This window comes from Phoca vitulina, unplaced genomic scaffold, assembly GCF_004348235.1.
Source record: "Phoca vitulina isolate PV1807 unplaced genomic scaffold, GSC_HSeal_1.0 scaffold1, whole genome shotgun sequence".
Classification (NCBI taxonomy): Eukaryota; Metazoa; Chordata; class Mammalia; order Carnivora; family Phocidae; genus Phoca; species Phoca vitulina.
This window is the reverse complement of record NW_022589704.1, coordinates 76,085,411-76,106,391: the sequence shown is the minus strand read 5'-3', so window position 1 is coordinate 76,106,391 and position 20,981 is coordinate 76,085,411. Positions and strand designations below refer to the sequence as shown.

At 35.8% G+C, this 20,981-nt stretch overlaps 1 protein-coding gene across 1 annotated transcript in view; it reads left to right on the top strand.

The window, feature by feature from the left end:
* Positions 1–20,751, top strand: part of ARL6IP6 (ADP ribosylation factor like GTPase 6 interacting protein 6) — a 234,669-nt gene extending 213,918 nt beyond the window's left edge. The window contains exon 4 of the mRNA XM_032410397.1: positions 20,438–20,751. Within this exon, the coding sequence (XP_032266288.1) occupies positions 20,438–20,486 (49 nt within the window). The 3' untranslated portion in view covers positions 20,487–20,751. The remainder of the gene's footprint in view (positions 1–20,437) is intronic.
* The last annotated feature ends 230 nt before the right edge of the window (positions 20,752–20,981 follow it).

Here is a 20,981-nt window from a genome sequence, read left to right as displayed (position 1 = left end):
ATTCTTCCCCTCCTGCTACATTCTTCTTCTTCTTTTTTTCTTTCTTACATGTTTAAGGAGTTTTATTTTATTCTCAATACTTAGTAGTATGTTTTAAAATAATACATTTCTATTGAAGCTTATCAAGTAATTTTGGGGACTACTGTGTGAACACTCTGGAACAACTTGTTAGGACTTTTGGGTGTAAATCATGCTGGGTTCTGCAGTCAGACAACAAAGGCAATGTCTTTATGAGTTCGGCCACTTAATTAAGATTAATAGAGATTGTTCATCTAATCTCTTACCCACTTTTGTTCTCAAGCATGCTTGTTTAAAGACCCTATGTTTTGACATGTTTGTATAGCTGGGTCATTATGGATCAATAAGGCTAACATGAAAATTTAATACTAAATGTTAATTCCTCTTGGTACAAAGCTATTCATAATTGGGACTGATATAAAATAATTTTAATACTGCTATCAATTTCTTTCTTATATTTTGGCAGAAAATGTGACATTTTTAAGTGGAGTTTTGATCTGGTATAAAGAAAAGCCAAATGTGAAGAATATAAACTATACAAGTTTGAGTTATAGGAAAACAAGCTCATTTTAAAATTACATTATCCGGTTGCTGTTTTAGTTTGATTTACTATGGTTTTACAATTACAAATGATTTATCAGTTGTAATCATTGCTCAGGAGACTGTTGTGAGTTAATAGAATTATTTCATAATTCAAGTTTTTTATTTGAAAAAGAGGGAAAGAAACACAGGAATTCTGTGGAAAATTTCATTTGTAATCTAGAACCAATTAATAGTTTTGGGGATGACCATAAAGACTGCAAAATCATAAGAAGGATTTAAAAATTTAAAACATGCTAGGTACTAGAGACTCCGAAATAATGATGTGTATCTCAGAAAAAGAGAATCTTTTTTTTTTTTTTAATTCAAGGTCATTGACTCTCTGATATCTGAAGCATGAAAAACAGAAGTTCTTTGTGAAAACTCTGATGGCACTTTTTTTAAACCATAAAAATCGAATTTGTGATTCTGGAACCAACTATAAATAACTTCCTTGGGGAATTCAGGATCACTTGTGGGAAATATTTTGTTCAATGGCCTTCTTATTTTTTTTCTCTAAGTGAAGCTACACTTCAAAAAATTTCTGAGTTTTTCTTCTTTTCTTTTTCTTTTCTATTTGGCATTGTTATGTTAAACTCAGGAGCAGTTCAGATGTGAGAAATGGAAAATACTGGAGTTAAAAAATAGGACCTGGGTTCTTCTCTCTTTCTCTTTTGTATGATTGGCATGGCTCAATTGTCTGGTACTCAACAAAATTAAGGGGTTTGTACCTTACTCTCCATTACCTGCTTCTCCTTATCACAATCTGCCAGGATAAAAGTACAAGTCATATATGAATGATAAGGTAGGGATAAGAATATCATAAATATTGTACTAACTTCTTAAATTTCTTGCTTACTTTTATATTTCCCATTTGGTTTGAGTTGATTATTTAGCCAGAAGAAGTAGTGGTAAATATCAAAATTAATCATAAAGGAACATAGGAAATACTGTAAGCAAAGTAAGAGTGTCAAGAGTCTGAACTGTGAGACTGTAATACGGTTTTATCAACTTTGCAGTGCTTTTCATATTTTTAGATGTAGTAGAAATGACGATTATTTTCATTCCCAAATCACCAGTATAATTCAAGTAAGAGGGTGTTACTTTAATAGGAATGGAGACTCAGTCTAAGCTGGGCAGTTTTGGTAAGTTAAGACTTTCTCAGCAAGTGTGGTGGTGGAGCTTTGCTCCAAGGCGCCCTACCCCCAACCCCACCCCACCGGCCAGTGGCGCTCAGCCTTTCTCTGTCGCTACTGCTCTTTCAACTAAACCCTGCTACCTTTACTATGGTTCTCCTAAGCATCCTCCACCCACTCCTGTTTCCTTCTTCCTGCCTTAGTCTGGCTTCATGTCCTCTCCTTTGCCCCATGGCTTCTACGTGAGCATTCTTGTACTTTCACGTCCCACGCTAACACCAACTCTCACCACGTCTCCACTTTCCAGATTAAGATTTTAATGGACTCCGTTAAGCTTTTCACAACAGGCCAACTTATGGGCCACTGAGCAGCCAACAGATGGTCTCACCTTGGGTCAGATACTACCCATTTTCCCATGAGGTGCGGCACAAGGGAGCCAGAGGAGGTGGGTTATGTGATGTAGAGTATGGCGTCCCCCGCAGGAGGAAAAGCACTAGCATACTGCATCAGCAGGATTTCCTTAGAAGGGGTGGTATGCCTGATGATTGATGTATATAGTGTAGCAGCAAACCATAGATTCTCATGATTCATAAGGAGGAGCAGAGCCATCATTCTGTATGTTATGAGAGGCAGTATTCTCGGGAGACTCCCACATAGCAATATAAACATCCCAAGAGCTTTGCTGCTGGAATATGATACCTAAAGAAAGCAAACGCTTTCATGCGACCTATAGCTGTTAACAGTTGGTGGAAAAGTTCTCCTATAGTGATCTACACTGAGGGGGTGGTTTTATTGTATTTTGAGTTTATCTATTTTGGGAGACTGCAAGAGAATATTGATGAATTTTACTACATACGCAAAGAAAGAGAAACCTTGCAACTTTTTCTGTGCTCCTTGTTTATCATATGCTGTGTGATTTTCTTTCTCATCAGTAGGCATTTCAAGACTGATCTGTGATAATTAAATGTAGATTAAAATGTGACAAGATTTAATATAGACCTCTGTGCTTCCAAGGAAACTACAATTAGTGAAGCTTATATTCCAGACTCTAAGAACAGTTGCAGAATGCCATTTTTTCTCATCAATTAGCTCTTGGCTTTGGATTTACTCATGGTTGTAGAAGTAAAGAGAATTTTTCTCAGTCCAATAGAAATGTTAGCATGTTTATGCACAGAATAAATAATAAAAATTGTTGAAAAATATTTGTTTCTATCAAAGTTATGGTATCCCGATGTTAAAATTTAAATCATTTTCATTCATATAGCTGACATGGAGTTATACAAAATGTAGAAATCATCAGATGAGTCAGTTTGGGATGTTATAAATATCTGGAAGATTTTCAAAATTATTTATGATGGAGTGCCTTGGTGGCTCAGTTGGTTGAACACCTGATTGCTAGTTTTGGCTCAGTTCATGATCTTATGGATCATGGGATTGAGCCAGGCCTCAGGCTCCCCATTCAGCCGGGAGTCTGCTTGAGGATTCTCTTCCTCTGCTCCTCCCCCCACTTGTGTTCTCTCTCTCTCTCAAATAAATAAATAAATCTTTAAAAAGTTATTCAGGATAAGGTAGGTGATAATCAATACCAAATTTTTGGTTCACTAAACTTTAGTCATCTTTAAAAATAATGTGCTTTTCAATGGTTCATTTGTTTAATCTACTGAAAGAATTTGATATGAAATCTTCTGAAGTATTTCTTTTTTTTAAAATAAACTTTCTGTACTCTCCATGAAAAAGAAATAAAATAAAAATCAGCAATAAATCAGTAATAAATCCAAAACCCTCTTTACTAGCCATGAACTAGAAATTATATTTACCAAAAATAAATCAGTAATAAAATGGGAAGCTAGTTTTCCAGCTTGTCTGTTTGCCAAATTCATCATAAGTGTGCGTAAACATTATGCCAATTAACATTTAAAGTTTTGAAACTTTACCTAGACAGTGTTGTAATATATTTAATACTCTCTAACTTGCTTCTTTCACTGAACATTAGTTTTTTGAGATGTATTTATGCAATGTAGTTATAGATAGCTATAATTCATTCATTTTTACTGTTGTATAGTATAATATACAATTCCACAATTTATCTGATTTGAAATTGCTTTCAATCTTTTGCTACAATAAACATTTTTGTATTTTTTCTTGTGCATATGTGAAAGAATTTCTCTAGGAATTCCCCTAGAATTCTCTAGTTTCTTGTATATTCTTGGGAGGAGGAATTGCTGGATGGTAGGCTAAGTATATTTTAGTCACCTAGATATTGGCAGATTTCACTGATTTGTACTCCCACAGGTACTATAATAAGAATTCCTGTTTTCTTATTATTTATTAAATTTATTAAAACTTGAACTCTAAGTTTTACAAATTTGATTGATATTAAAGGTCAATTTCTTTTCATTTTTATTTCTCTAGAAATTAGAACAAGGAACATTTCCTATGCTTGTTAACCATCTGGATATCTTAGTCTGTTGTTATTTATATCCTTTGCTATTTTAATATTTTATTGTGATTGTGTCAGTTTAAATTGATCTGTAGGAGTTCTTTCTGGATTCTGAATAGTAATACTGTGTCATATATAATATGTATTATAATAATTATAATTTAATATCTATATATTATATAATCTATAATATGCATGTTATATAATTTTTATGTATTTACATATGTAATATCTTCTCCCAGACTAGCTTGCATTATCACTCAAAAGACAAGTCTTTTATTTGGCAGAAACATTTAATTTTAAATTAGTGAAGTATATCCATCTTTTATCACAGTTTGTGCTTATGAATCTTGTTTAGGAAATTATCCCTAACAATGAAAAATATTAAAACATTAAAAATATCACCTATTTTATTTCCAAAAGTATAAAGTTTACTTTTCATAATTAGTTCTTTAGCCCATTTGGAGAATTTTTTTCATGTGGTATAAGTAAGGATCTAATTTTATTTTTATTCATATGGAGAGGATATTTCCCCAGTGTCATTTGCTGAATATTCCATCACTTACCTAGTGTTTTGAAATGCTTCCTCAGATACCTCAAAGTAGAGGGGGACCTATTTCTGAGTTCTCTTTTCTGTCCGTTGGTCTACTTATCTTTCTCTACATGAATACCACACTGTTTTAATTATTCTACCTTTATAATGTAGGAGTAGGCACTCGTCTTGATCTTCAAAAATATTTTGGCTATTCTTGGCCCTGTGTTTTTCCATTTAACTTTTAGAGCCCGCTTGTCAAGGTCCATGAAAACCTTTGCTATTGGATGTGAGATATCTGCCCATTTACTTAGGTTGGTTTTATTTCTCTCACAAAGTTTTAAAATATATCCACAGAGAAGCTTGAGACTGGAGGAAAAAGGCATGAGGTGAGGGATGGAGGTACTGTGTGAAGCTAGTCAGACCCTATGAAGAACTTGCTGTGGTGGTGACTGGAATGAAGAGACAGGTGGAACCAAGAGGATCTGTAGGAATGCATAAGAGCAAATAAAAACAGAAACAGAAACAAAAACCCTGGTTTTTGTGAAGTGAGTAAATTTTCTTAAAAACATATTACCATCAATTAAAGATGAAATATAACTGCTTTTTACTTTGGATACTTCAGACAAAATTCCTAATGGAAAATATATACAATGGATTATTTTGCATTGGGAAACATGACAAAGACAAATCATTTGAAAGCATGTGATAGAATGAGAGTACCAGGCCAGGTAAACATATTATATGTTTGGAGAACCTAGTCCTTTTATTCCAGAATCAGATTAGAGAAGACAGAGTTGAAGGAATTTAGTGACTGGGTTCTTTTTTTTATGTTTTATTTTTTTATTTTTAGAGAGAGAGTGGGTGCGCAGTAGAGAGGCGCAGAGGGAGAGGGAGAGAGAGAATCTTAAGCAGCCTCCCTGCCCAGCACAGAGCTGGATGGGGGCTCGATCTCACAACCCTGAGATCATGAGCTGAGCAGAAATCAAGAGTTGGTCGCTTAACCGACAGAGCCATCCACGTGCCTCTATATATGTCATTTCTGATTGAATACAAATGCATACCAATAGCAACTACAAGTTATACATTTGTGAATATCACTGGCTTATCAAGTATCAACAAATTAAATGTTCAGAGGCTGCAAATGAAGCAAGTATTTAAGGATTCTTGAACTGAACATTTTAAGTTCCCATCAATCTTTATACTATGATTTGGGGGTAGAGATGGCAGATATTGAAACAGGAAAGAATAATGCAGGCAAACAGTTAAAATTTGTAGTTTTGCATAATGTTTACCTCATTGAAATAAATCTGATATTTGATATCATATATAAGCATCACTGAGATGCCTTAGTGATTAATGAAATTTCCCAGTTTTTGTTTGGAGGTTTTGGCAGTGATGCATCTTGTACATAGTGTTGGAGGAGGTAATTGAGAGGATGTGATTGCTGGTTGACCAGTGAGCTGGACCTGGGCGATCAGAGCCTCCTTCCCCCTTCCCCCATGCTTAGAATGTACATTCTGTCCATTGTTGCCACGGTGGGAACCATTTTCAAGGACACAGCCTTGAAAGAGCAATGTGTTCTTCAGACCATCTGGATGGTGTATGTGACTAAACCCCAGAGACATCTATATAAACCTTTAAGATTCTGGTGGGTGGGTGCTAAGGTCTATTCGTCTTGCGGCCACCCAAGACAAGCCTCATAATTCCCTTATTTATTAAACCTGCCACCTACCAATCTGGAGTATCCTGCCTCTTTTTTCCATCTTTTCTTGCCCTCCATGTAAGAGGGCCAGTTTGCAAACCCACACATAGTGGGGCCCTAATCAATGTTTTTGGACGAAATAAAAGAAGGAATGAAATAGGTTTAACCTGTGCATTGGTTATTGATCAGGTAAATGAGGGATGTATAAATTTCTTCCTCTGCAGGCATTAAAACTGAGATAGATTATTTAGTAGTCTTAGGTGATTTAGTGGTAGGACCCAACTAAAGGAAGAAAATGACCAGATGAATGTCTCTGGTCCCTTCTCTTCCCATGCTTCTGAACAGCATCTACTAAACTGTAATATTCAATTATAGTTAGAACCAAGTTTCACTTGAATATTTCCCATAAGGAAATCTAACACTTTTTATTCTACTGTCTTTCCTAAATTTAATAAATGTGTGATGTGATTGCTTTTTTTTAAAAAAAAATTCTTTTTATACTAGTGGGTTGTTCAACCTGCTCCCACAATGACATTTCTGGGATATTTTCCAATCTTTTCTTCCTCTTAAAATAGACTGAGACCTTATGTTCCATCTTGGAAAGTATTACATTTATCTGCTATTTGGTATCTGAACTATGCATTTTCAATGCTGCTGAAAGGAAATTCTCTGAAAGACAATTCTCTGAAAGACATACAGTTGTTTTCCAAGTTTTATCTGGCTTGAATTCTACATAAGCTTGCAAGTTTGTGTTTCTAATGTTCTCTGTTACTCTGTGTAAAGAAATATGACTTCTTACAGGAGTGATGGAAAGGAATAGACAAGATATAGTTAGCAAATATCCTTGGGGAAAATTCCCAAGGAAATCTCAGGAAATCCTTCCTTTTTCACATAAATATCCTAAAAATAAGAAAGGTCTGGTAATTTCTGGGGCTTCAAAGTAAATATCTTCATAGACAAAGGAAAATGTGAAAGCATTGCTACTGTAATATCAAATGATTATTTAAACAGCTGCCAGAGCCTCCAATGAAACAAATTTATGAATCATATTGACCTTTATCATGAAAAATATTGTCAAACTAATATTTCAACCTCTGTAAAATATATGTATTCATAAGGTGTGATCAAAAATTCAAATTAAGGGAGGATTTTTCTTTCCAGAAGTGAACCAGTTATGGTGTATATATAAAAATAAATATGAGTTCTTTAAAATTCTCCACATTATAAAAACAGATAATTTTCCCAAAGTGAATGTGCATTTTGTCTAGGCTACAAGTGTTCCTCAAAATGAGCATTAAAGACTACCTATATTAATGATATCTGGAATGGTGGTGAAAAATGCATATTATTTGGTTTCATTCAGACCTAAAGAATCAGATGCTCTGGGTTAAGGCCTAAGAACTTGAATGATTAACATTTATCTGAGGTGATTCTGATATACATTAAAGTATGAGAACCTGTGGGCACCATGGTGGAATTTCAAATAACCCAGAAAACAAATAAATACAAAACCCCACTGGAAATCCAAAAACCCATTTTTTGGTTCTGATTTAAATGAAAGCAGTTTTATCAAATTGCATTTTCATAATTAGTTTACGAATTACATATTAAAATCCTTATGTTATTAATAAATGGCATTTTTTTTTTCATTGCGGAAAAACTGTCTTCTAGGTAAAAATAAATCTCAATGAAATTGGTTTGATACTTTATATCTTTATAGGTCCTAGGACTGATTTGAAAAAATACATAATCTGACTCAGTAATATAGACCCTGAACAATTTTCAATGCTCAATATGCCTAAAAGGATTTAGGAAATATTATTCCTAATGTTAAAACATTTTTCTTTCAGTTTATTGAGATATAATTGACATATAGCACGGTATGTTTAAGGTGTATAGCATAATGACTTGACTTACATATATAGTGAAATGATTACCACAGTGAGTTTAGTTAATATCCATTAGTTAGTTAATAAGTATATTAGATACCCATCATCGCATATGAATACAGAAAGAAAAAAATGTTTTATTCCTTGTGATGAGAACTTTTATGATTTATTCTCTTAGCAATTTTCTTTCTTTTTTATTTTTAAAGATTTATTTATTTTAGAGAGAGAGAACGAGCACGAGCGGGAAGGGTAGAGGGAGAAGGAGAGAAAATCTTAAGCAGACTACAGTGAATATGGAGCCTGCCCTGGGGCTCCATCTCATGACCCTGAGATCATGATCTGAGCCGAGGGAAGACACTTAACTGATTGAGCCACCCAGGGGCCCCTCACAACTTTCAGACATACCATACAGCAGTGTTAACTGTAGTCATCATATTGTACATTACCTCCCTAGTATTTACTTATCTATTTTTTCTTCCAAATTTTAATTTAAATTCTAGTTAGTTAACATATAGTGTAATATTAGGTTCAGGAATAGAATTTAGTAATTCATCACTTACCTATAACACTCAGCCTCATCACAGCAAGTGCCCTCCTTAATGCCCATCACCCATTTAGCACATCCTCCACCCCCTTCCCTCCACAACCCTCTGCTCTCTATCCTTAAATGTCTCTTATGGTTTGCCTCCCCCTTTCTCCTTCTCTCTCTTTTTTTTCCTTTCCCAGATGTTCATCTGTTTTGTTTCCTAAATTCCACATATGGGTGAAATCATATGGTATTTGTCTTTCTGTGAGTGACTTATTTCATGTAGCATAACACACTCTAGCTCTATCCATGTTGCTGCAAATGGCAAGATTTCATTCTTTTGATGGCTGAGTAGTATTCCATTGTTTATATATACCTCATCTTCTTTATCCATTCATCAGTCTATGGACACTTGGGCTCTTTCCATAGTTTGTCTATTATTGATAATGCTGCTATAAACATTGGGTACCCCTGCAAATCCGTATTTTTGTATCCTTTAGATAAATACCTAGTAGTGCAATTTCTGGGTTGTAGGGTAGTTCTGTTTTTATTTTTTTATTTTTATTTAATAAATAAATAAATAAATTTATTTATTTGACAGAGAGAGACACAGCAAGAGAGGGAACATAAGCAGAGGGAGTGGGAGAGGGAGAAGCAGGCTTCCTGCAGAGCAGGGAGCCCAGTGTGGGACTTGATCCCAGGACCCTGGGATCCTGACTTGAGCCAAAGGCAGATGCTTAACAACTGAGCCACCCAGGCGCCCCGGTAGTTCTGTTTTTAACTTTTTGAGTAACCTCCATACTGTTCACCAGAGTGGCTGCACCACTTTGCATTCCCACCAACAGTGTAAGAGGATTCCCCTTTCTCTGCATCCTCATCAACATCCATTGTTTCCTGGGTTGTTAAATTTAGCCATTCTGACAGGTGTGGGGTAGTATCTCACTGTGGTTTTGATTTGTATTTCCCTGATGATGAGCATGTTGAGAATCTTTTTTAAAAAAAGATTTTATTTATTTGTTTATTAGAGAGAGAGAGTAAGAGACAGTAAGAGAGAGAGAGAGAGCACAAGCAGTGGGGAGGGTTAGAGGGAGAAGCCGGCTCCCCTCTGAGCAGGGAACCCGATGTGGGGCACTGATCCCAGGACCCTGGGATCATGACCTGAGCCAAAGGCAGATGTGTAACGACTGAGCCCCCCAGGCACCCCCCAGCACTATGTTAAATAGTAATGGTGAGAGTGAACATCCCTGTCTTATTCCTGACCATGGAGGAAAAGCTCTCAGTTTTTCCCCAGAGGATGATACTAGCTGTGGGTCTTTCATATATTGTTTTTACGATGTTGAGGTATGTTCCCTCTAACCCTATTTTGTTGAGGGCTTTTATCAAGAATTAATGCTGTATTCCGCCAAATGGTTTCCTTGCATCTATTGAGGGGATCATATGGTTCTCATTCTTTCTTTTATTAATGTAGTGTATCATGTTGATTGATTTGCAAATATTGAACCACCTCTGCAGCCCAGGAATAAATCTGACTTGGTTGTGGTGAATAATTCTTTTAATATACTCTTGGATTCGATTTGCTAGTATCTTCTTGAGAATTTTTGCATCCATATTCATCAGGGATATTCACCTGTAATTCTACTTTTTAGTGGGGTCCTTTCCTGGTTTTGGAATCAAGGTAATGCTGACCTTGTAGAATGAGTTTGGAAGTTTTCCTTCCACTTCTATTTTTTGGAACAGTTTGAGAAGAATAGGTATTAACTTTTCTTTAAATGTTTGGTAGAATTCCCGTGGGAAAGCATCTGGCCCTGGACTTTTGTTTTTTGGGAGATCTTTGATTACTGATTCAGTGTCTTTGCTGGTTATGGGTCTGTTCAAATTTTCTATTTCTTCCTGTTTCAATTTTGGTAGTGGTATGTTTCAAGGAATTTGTCCATTTCTTCCAGATTGCCCAGTTTCTCAGCATATATTTTTTTGTAATATTCTCTTCTAATTGTTTGTATTTCTCTGGTGTGGGTTGTGATCTCTCCTCTTTCATTCATGATTTTATTTACTTGGGTTCTTTATCTTTTCTTTTTGATAAGTCTGACCAGGGGATTATCAATTTTATTAATTATTTCAAAGAACAAGCTCTGAGTTTCATTGATTTATTCTACTGTTTTTTGTTTCTATATCGTTTATTTCTGTTCTAATCTTTATTATTTACCTTCTTCTGCTGGCTTTATGCTTTATTTGCTGTTCCTTTTCTAGCTCCTTAAGGTTAAGTTGTGTATTTGAGACTTTTCTTGCTTCTTAAGTTAGGTTTGTATTGCTATATACTTCCCTCTTAGAACTGCCTTTGCTGCATCCCAAAGGTTCTAGACCTTGTGCTTTCATTTTCATTTGCTTCCATGTATTTTTTTTTTTTATTTCTTCTTTAATTTCCTGGTTAACCCATTCATTCTTTAGTAGGATGTTCTTTGACATCCATGTGTTTGTGGTCTTTCCAAATTTTTTCTTGTGGTTGACTTCAAGTTTCATAGTGGTGTAGTCTGAAAATATGCATGGTATCATCTCATCTTTTTGTACTTGCTGAGGGCTGATTTTGACCCAGTGTGTGATCTATTCTGGAGAATGTTCTATGCGCACTGGAAAAGAATGTGTATTCTGTTGCTTAAGGATGAAATGTTCTGAATCTATCTGTTAAGTCCATCTGGTCCAGTGTGTCATTCAAAGCCATTATTTCCTTGTTGATTTCCTGCTTAGGTGATCTGTCCATTGCCCTGAGTGGGGTGTTAAAGTCCCCTACTATTATGGTATTATTGTCAATGAGTTTCTTTATGTTTGTTATTAATTATTTTATATATTTGTGTGCTCCAAGTTGGGGGCATAAATATTTACAATTGTTAGATCTTCTTGATTGATGGACCCTTTAATTATGATATAATTCCCTTCTTCATCTCTTGTTACAGTCTTTGTTTTAAATTCTAGTTTGATATAAACATGGCTATTTTGGGTTTCTTTTGAGGTCCATTAGCATGATATATGGTTCTCTATGCCGTCACTTTCTATCTGCAAGTGTCTTTAGGTCCAAAATGAATCTCTTGTAGGCAGTATATAGATGGTTTTTTGTTTTTTTGTTTTTTTGTTTTTAACCATTCAGATACCCTATGTCTTTTGTTGGAATATTTAGTCTATTTACATTCAGAGTGATTATTGAAAGATATGAATTTAGTACCATTGTGTAACCTGCGAAGTTGGTGTTTCTGGTGATGTTCTCTGTTCCTTTATAGTCTTAGTTGCTTTTAGGTTTTTTCCCCCACTGAAGGAGTCCCCCTTAATATTTCTTGCATGGCTGGTTTAGTAGTTTAGTCACGAACTCCTTTAGTTTTTATTTGGGAAACTTTATCTCTCCTTCTGTTCTGAATGACAGCGTTGCTAGATAAAGTATTCTTGGCTACATATTTTTCCCATTCAGCATGTTGAATATATCATGCCACTTTACTCTGGCCTGCCAAGTTTCTGTGGACAGATATGCTACAAACCCTGATCTGTCTTCACTTGTAGGTTAAGAATTTCTTTTCCATTGCTGCTTTCAGGATTTTCTTTGTCTGTGTATTTTGTGAATTTGATTATGATATGTATTGGTGATGGGCAGCTTTTGTTGAATTTAATGGGAGTTCTCTGTGCTTCTGGATTTCACTGTCTGTTTCCATCCCCAGATTAGGGAAGTTTTCAGCTATAATTTGCTCAAATAAACTTTCTGCTCTGTTTTCTTTCTTTTCTCCTTCTGGGATTCCTATGATAGAAATGTTATAACACTTTAAGTTGTTTCTGAGTTCCCTAAGTCTATGTTGGTGATCCAATACCTTTCTTTCCCTCTTTTTTTCAGCTTTGTTATTTTCCATAATTTTATCCTCTGTATCACTAATTTATTCCTCTGCTTTGTCTCCTCATTGTCATTGCATCCATTTGGTTTTGCATCTCAGTTGTAGCATTTTTTATTTCATCCTGACTAGTTTTTAGTTCTTTTATCTTTGCAGTAAGGGATTATCTAGTGTCTTCAATGCTTTTCTCAAGCCCATCTAGTATCCTTATGATTATTGTTTTAAATTCTAATTCAGACATCTTATTTGTATCTGTATTAATTAAATCCCTGGCTGTGAATTCTTCTTGTTCTTTCTTTTAGGGTGAATTCCTCCATCTTGTCATTATTTTTGGCTCATTGTTTTTTTGTGTGTGTGTGTTTGATTGTTAGGAAAGCCTTTATTCCTGCTCCAGAAAGTAATGGCTACATTAAGAAGAAGTCCAAAAAACCAAACCAAAGCAAACCAAAACAAAACCCCCAAAATAAATAAATAAATAAATAAATAAATAAATAAATAAAAAATAAAAAGAAGAAAGGAAACTAGATCTTAGGTGTATTTGGTCTGCTTGTTAAAAGAAGCTAGATCCAAATATATATATTTATAATAAAAAGAAGCTAGTCCTATTTCCCCAGAGCTGAAGCTTTGTAGCACTCTATGATCAGTAGACTTGGTGCATATGAGTGGTTTGTGATGGTCTTCTGGGGGAGGAGCCTGTTGTTCTGATTTTCAGGCAGACTTACCCTACTAGAGAGGCACCTGCAGGCGCAGGGTGGTAAGGCTTGGTGTAAGTGGTTCCAGCATCTGTTTTGCTCACTGAGGTCAGTCTGCACTGATGGGTGGGGGCAAAAATAGCCTCTCCCAGCTCTCCTGTCCCTGGGGTAGGGAACTCCTTTCTGCTACTCTTCAGGAAACTCTCACAGAAGAACAAACAATCATTTCTGTTTTGTCCCTGGCTTCTGGGAGATCCCGGCCTTCACCCTGCCTGCATCTGAGCTGTCCATTTGCCAGGCGGCATAAGCACTCTTGTGTTTTATCTCAGGCACAGGACTGGGTTTCAAAACTACAAATTTTAGAGATCTGTTGTCACAGCCCCTCAGGGATCTTTTGGAGGAGGGTCTTGCTGTGCTCTGGTGGGTGCCAGCTTGTCTGAGAAATTGGTTGCAGGATCACACAATGGTTCAGAGTTTATGATAAAGCACTGCTAAAAGCCAGCACGAAAGTTTGCTGCCCTCAGCTGGCATTCCTGTGTTAGGGAATGGAACAGCTCAAAGCACCCACTGTTAGGCTTTTGTCCTCAAGCCACCACTCCCAAACGCACTCCAAGCTGAGGAACTGCTTCTCCCTGTGGGATTGTCAGACCAGGCTCTCCCCTCCTGGGTCTTGGCCTTCCTTCCCCACAGGAGTACCACTAAGCCCATCAGGCACAACCCTGGCAATGGTGTGGACTTCGGAACTTCAGACTCTGTGCTCCACTCTTTATAAAAACTTGTGGTATTCAGCCTCTCTCCCTTACCAGTCAATGGTTTTAGGGAAACAGTTTTTCTTGTGCAATTCCCATGCACACTTTCGCTCTCTCTCTCTCTCTTTCTTTCTCTCTTACTCCTCTCTCTATGATCAGGGCTCCATCCCCTTTGCAGCACCCATAGCTGTTGTCTCCCTCAAATTAACTCTCTGCAGCTCCTTCCTTCCACGATGTGGTTTTTTTCAGTCTGTAGTTGTGCAGTTTTACTCTCTCAGTCTTCAGATCAATTTCTTGGGTATTCAAAATGATTTGATATTTATCTAGCTGTTTTTGAGGGATGAGGCAAGCCTAGGATCCCCTTCCACCTCTGCCATCTTAACTCTCCCCCCAGTATTTACTTATCTTACAGCTGAAAATTTGCATCTTTTGACCACCTTCATCAAGTTCCTCATCCCCTACCCCCTGCCTTGGATAACCACAAATCTGATCTCTTTTTCTGAGTTTTTCTTTTTTATTTTCTTTTTTTTAAAGATTCATCATATAACTGACATCATACAGTATTTGTCTTTCTCTGACTTATTTCACTTGGCATAATGCCTTCAGGGTCCATCCATGTTGTCTCAAATGTCAGGATTTACTTTTTTTATGGCTCAATAGTATTCCACTCTATATATGTACTTGATTTTCTTTATCCATTCATCTGCTGATGGACACTTAGGTTGTTTCTATTTCTTGACTATTGTAAACAATGCTGCTTTGAACATCAGGATGCAGATATCTCAACATAGTGATTTTGTTTCCTTTGGATATATATCCAGAAGTAGAATTGCTAGATCATATGGTAGATCTATTTTTAATTTTTTTAGGAACCTTCATAATGTTTTCCATAGTGGCTATACCATTTATAATCCTACCATAAGTGTACAAATGCTCTCTTTTTTCCATGTCCACTACAGCATTCGTTATCTCTCTCTCTTTCTCTTTTTTAGATGATAGCCATTCTAACAGTTGTGAGGTGATACCTCATTGTGGTTTTGATTTGCATTTCCCTGATAATTATTGATCTTGAGCATATTTTCATGGGTCTGTGGGCCATTTATATATTTTCTTTGGAAAAATGTCTGGTCAGGTCATTTGCACATTTTTAAATTGGATTATTTGTGGTTTTTTCCTATTAAGTTGTATGTTTTTTTCATGTATTTTGGATATTAACACCTTATCAGATTTGCAAATATTTTCTCCTCTTCAATAAGTTGACTTTGCATTTTGTTGATCATTTGCTTTGCTGTGCAGAAGCTTTTAAGTTTGATGTACTCCTACTTGTTTATTTTTGATTGTGTTGCTCTGCTTTAAGTGTCATATCCAAAATATAATGGCCAGGACCCATGTCAAGGGGATTTTTTCCTACATTTCCTTCTAGGAGTTTCATGTCTTACACTTAAGTCTTTAATCCGTTTTGAGTTAATTTTTGTGATTGGTGTAACATAAGGCTATAGTTTCAATCTTTTACATGGAAATATCCAATTTTCCCAGTACCATCTATTGATAAGACTATCTTTTTTCCAATGAGTATTCTTTGCTCTCTTGTCAAATATTAGTACATGCTTGGATTTATTTTGGGGCTCTTGATTCTGTTCCATTGGTCTGTTTGTTCTTATGCCAGTACATACTGTTTTGATTACTGTAGCTTTATAATATAGCTTGAAATTAGGAAATCGATACCTCCTGCTTTGTTTTTTCTTAGGGTTGTTTTGGGGTCATTTGTGGTTCCATATTTATTTTAGGATTTTTTTTTCTACTTCTGTAAAAAATGCCACTGGATTCTTGATATGGTGATTGCATTGAATCTGTAGATGGCTTTGGGTAGTATGGACATTTTAACAATATTAATTCTTCCAATTCACAAACATGGGATTTGTATTTATTTGTGTCTCTTTTGATTTCTTTCATCTGTATATTATAGTTTTCAGTATAGAGATCTTTTACCTCTTTAGTTAAATTTATTCTTAAGTCTTTATTGTTTTTGATGCTACTGTAAATGGGATCATTTTCTTTCTTTCTTTCTCAGATAATTCATTGTTGGTATATAGAAACACTACTTTTTGTATGTTAATTTTGCATCCTGTTTATGTTAACACTTTACCTAGGAAAAAACTCTCAAGTGAATATTGACCTAAAAATAAAAGACCCTGCAGCTTAGTAAAGCTTATGAATCCTGAAAGCTATGAAAGCAGAGAAGAAACAATAGTTTTTAAGACTCTAATATGTATAAAGAGCTTTACATACCTAATCTCATTTAATCCTTTCTACAGCCTTATAGGTGTTACTATTCCCATGTTATCAGCAAGGGAATTCAGGTTCAGAGGGGTTATGTATATTGTAAAAACATAACACAGCTACTAAATGACTGAAGCAAGGCTCAGACACAAAACTTTCTGTCTTAAATAGGCTCTTAACTCTTCCCAGCAACCTGTGTCATACTGAAGGATCATTCTCCCACTTGTCACAAAAACTAATTCATATCCTCTCTCTTTATAACTCTCACTGAAGATCTTGCCTCATATTTCTGTGACCCACTTGTGGCAAGCATTCTCTCAGTCATTCTCTTTTTTGGACCTCAGCACCTGTCACTCTCTCCCTCCAGTCCAGGTAACTCACATCTGGGAGTAACCCACTAGGGTGAGACAATGCTAGTCACTCTAATTTCTTCCTCTCTGTCCTGTTCCTCCAGAAAAAAAAAAAAAAAATGCACTGGGAAGATCTCAAAAAAGCTACATCATGTTGGAGGAACAGAAATCTTTTTCTCCAACTTAGTGAAGGGCCTTGCACCCTTAGACTTTCTGTCTCAAATAGATGTTCTCTGTCTCCAAGTCTCTCTCTCTCCTCAATTCCCTCATTTCTGTATTTTCTAGAGCCCTCTCTCTCAAATCCTACTCATATCAAAATATTCTGCTCTGGAAGCCTTCACTTCTGATCCTAAGAGGAGACCATGGCACCTCCTTTTCCTTCCCCTTTGTCTTCTAAGACAAGAATGTTCAGGCTTTGGTTGGATGCTAATGAACTTCCTAGTCTGCTCAGTGGTACTGACTCAGGTGATGGAGGGTGTCCCTTGAGTGCAGATCAGTGTGGATACTCCAGTTCCAGGTTAGTCTTCCCACTAGCCACAGTGGCTGATTTTCTCATTGTTTACTTAAGAAACAAGGGAAACTTACCAAGGCAAGCTTTTAAGTAACTCAGGGAAAATGCAGTCTAATTCATATGAATAGAGATATTTCTCCTGTTAGCATGGCTTTCACTTTGATCCCTTCAAGCCACAGACTTTGTCAAAACTGTGTTCTGGACCTGATTAACATTATAAGGGCCACCACAGTAAAAGCTCTTTCCTTTGCTGGCCAAAAATGTGGTTCCTATTTTGATTAGATTTCATAAAAAATTATTTCAGCTCTTTCTACCTTTGCCATCCACCACACACACCCCCGGAGATTTCTGTTTACATGATGGGAAGGTCCATACCTTCCTACTAGTGTGCCTGCAAATATTCTTTCTTCTCTTTATACTCCTCTTTTCTTGCTAAAATGAAGGAATTTCTCTCCTATCAAAAAGCAAATCTTCTACCGATATTCTGAGTTCTATCTCTTCATGCCATCTTGGAGTCCTTGCTTCATAATTTATTACCTCTCTCTCTCTTGCATTTTGATTTCTTTTTCTCTATTGGACCAGTCTCACCAATATTCAAATATTATCTAGTGCTCTCACGTTATAAACATGCTTCTTTGACCCTACATCTCTCTACACTTACTGGCCTATTTTTCTTTGTCCTTTTTTTTGGTAAAAACATCCCTAGTATCATTATCTCTTAGGTCCCTATATATTTCTTTTAAGCACTTATCATAATCTATCACTATATATTATTTGTTTACTGTCTTATTCTTTATACTAGGTTGTAAACTGCATATGGGAAATGGTTAGTTCTGTTCCATTTCCAAGATACCTGGCAGAGTACTAGACCCATAGTAGGTTTTCAATAAATACTTGTTATGCGAACAGAAGGCCCTAAATCCAGTGTTCTTCTCATGGAAAAGTGATAGGGATGGGGAAATTGTGATGTATGCCATTTGTTGACTCTTGGTCATCATATGTTTCATTACTTTTACTTTTTAAAAAAATTAATAAGCTTTATTTTTTAGAGCAGTTTTAGCTTCAAAGCAAAACTGAGCAGAAAGTAGAGCGAGTTCTATGAGTTCACATACCCTTTCTTCACACATGTACAAGCTTCCCTCACCATCAGCATCCTGCATCAATGCACCAGTGTGGTAAATTTGTTATAATTGATGGACTAACAGTAACACATCATTATCAGTCAAAATCCATAGTTAACCTTAGGGTTCACTCTTTGTGCTATACATCCTATGAGTTTTGACAATGCATGATGACATGTATTATATACATTATAATACATTACAGGATAGCCTCATTTCCCTAAATATCCTTTATGTGCCATCTATTTTTCTCTTCCTCCCCACCAAGCCCTTGTCAACCACTGATCTTTTTACCGTCTTCATAGTTTTGCCTTTTCTAGTATGTCATATACCTGGAAATATACAGCATGTAGCCTCTTCAGACTGGTTTCTTTCACTTTGCAGTATGCATTCATGATTCCTCCATGTCTTTTTGTGGATTGATAGCTCATTTATTTTTAGTGCTGAATAATATTCCATTGTATGAGTGTATGACAGTTATCTATTCACCTAAGACATCTTGGCTGCTCCCAGATTTTGGCAATTATGAATAAGGCTGCTATAAACATTCATGTGCAGGTTTTTGTGTGGGCATGTTTTCAACTCATTTGGATATCAAGGAGTGCAATTGCTGGATTGTATGGGAAGAGTATGTTTAATTTTGTAAGAAGCTATCTTTCAAAGTGGCTGTACCATTTTGCATTCCCGCTAGCTGTGAATGAGCATTCCTGTTGTCATATCCTTGCCAGCATTTGGTGGTGTTGGTGTTTTGGACTTTGGCCATTCTAATAGATGTATAGTGGTATCTTATTTATTTTGCAATTCCCCAATGACATGTGACATTGAATATCTTTTCATATGCTTATTTGATATCTGTATATCTTCTTTGGTGAGATGTCTGTTCAGATCTTTTGCCCATATTTTAATCAGGTTGCTTTTTTCTTTTATTAAGTTTTAAAAGTTCTTTGTGTATTTTGGATAATACTTCTTTATCAGAGATGTCTTTTGCAAATATTTTCTCTTGATCTGTGGCTTTTCTTCTTTCTCTTGATCCTTTTACTTTTTATCTTCTTTTTGAAACTTTGACACCTACTCTTCTTCTGTCCTGGAGAAAAAAATTTTTGAGTATTTCACACCAGGATGTAAGTGCCTTAATTTCATTTATTTCTCAAAAGAGAACTGCAGGGAAATGGCGGGGCTTACCAAAAGGAAATAAACCTCTGATGATAGAATTTAAGGCCTCATGATACTGAAGTATTGTTTGAAAGATTTTTTCCCCCACAGTCATTTTCCTCAACTATTGGTGACTATAATGTATGGACACAGTGTGTTTAACTCACAGATTTCCAACTTGTTACCACTACTCAACATTTGAAATGCTTTAGAGACAAATAAAAATGAAATATGACTTCATACAGCTCGTGGTTTTCATCTTCAAATCCCAGGTTCTTAAGTATAACTATAGTTGAGAGAGAATTAAGTAACTCCACTTTTGAGACAATTGTATCTGTCAAATTTTTTGCTTGCAGTTGAAACTCAGATCAAATTAGCTTAGGCAAAAAGGAAGTATGTTGGTTCGTGTAAATGTAAAGGCCAAAGGAAGAGCTGGCTCCAAATGACGCTGTTCTATCACTCAGCTCTACTTCTTCTGTTTATTGATTTTATTTTCCGACAGGATTTCCCCAAATGGTTGGAAATATAAACTGCTAGTAACCACAAGCCTGTATCCTTACAGATCACAACCCAGAAGAGAGACCCCAAAGGTCTCTCTTACTGTAAATATAGTAGCATCACTGAAAAGTATGATTAGACTTCTTGAATAATATGCCCAATTGCTGTGGCCCAGGAGATGGAGAACTTTGTTTAATTAGGGGTCTTGTGCCCACCTCTGTGGTCTGGGATGTGTTAAGTTCAACTCTGCTTGAACTACAAGGAATGAGTTCCCCCAGGTGAGAGGGGTTTTGTTACTAGAAAAAGGTGTGAGAATCTTCAGACAGCAAAACAACAGATGTTCTCTTTGTACATTCCTTATCCTGACTGTAAGTTATTCATTTCTTATCTCTGTAGTGCTTATCAAAAGGGGTCCTTGCTGTCAGCAACAGAACACTTTGGATGACTCACTGGTCTGATGCCATAAGGTATTCTTGTCACTGAAACTAAAGATATATTCAGTTATATACCTAGGAGATTAGAAGACTCAACAAAGAATGATGAAATTATTAGTTTATATTTTAAATGGCTATTGTTAGGCATATAATATAACTTTATTTGCTCTATTTTATAATTTGTATTTAACAGTACAACAGGGAGATAAGACATGTTCATTATTTTTAGTATGGTTGTGATAATTCTTGTGTAGTTAGTTATGTCTGCCTCATAGTAACCAGGCAACAGGAATTGCCACAGAAATGAACTGTGAAGACTAAATTTTAATTAAATTAAAAAAAAATTACTTTCCCATAATTAACATTTTCTAACTCATCCAAATTATTTTTTATCTAAATCCTCAAACATGTACTAAACTTCAAGATAAAATGATGGAATATATTTTAGTTCTTGTTTTATTTAGCTGTTATTTAGAAAATTTCAGAAAAACTTGTTTTAACTATCA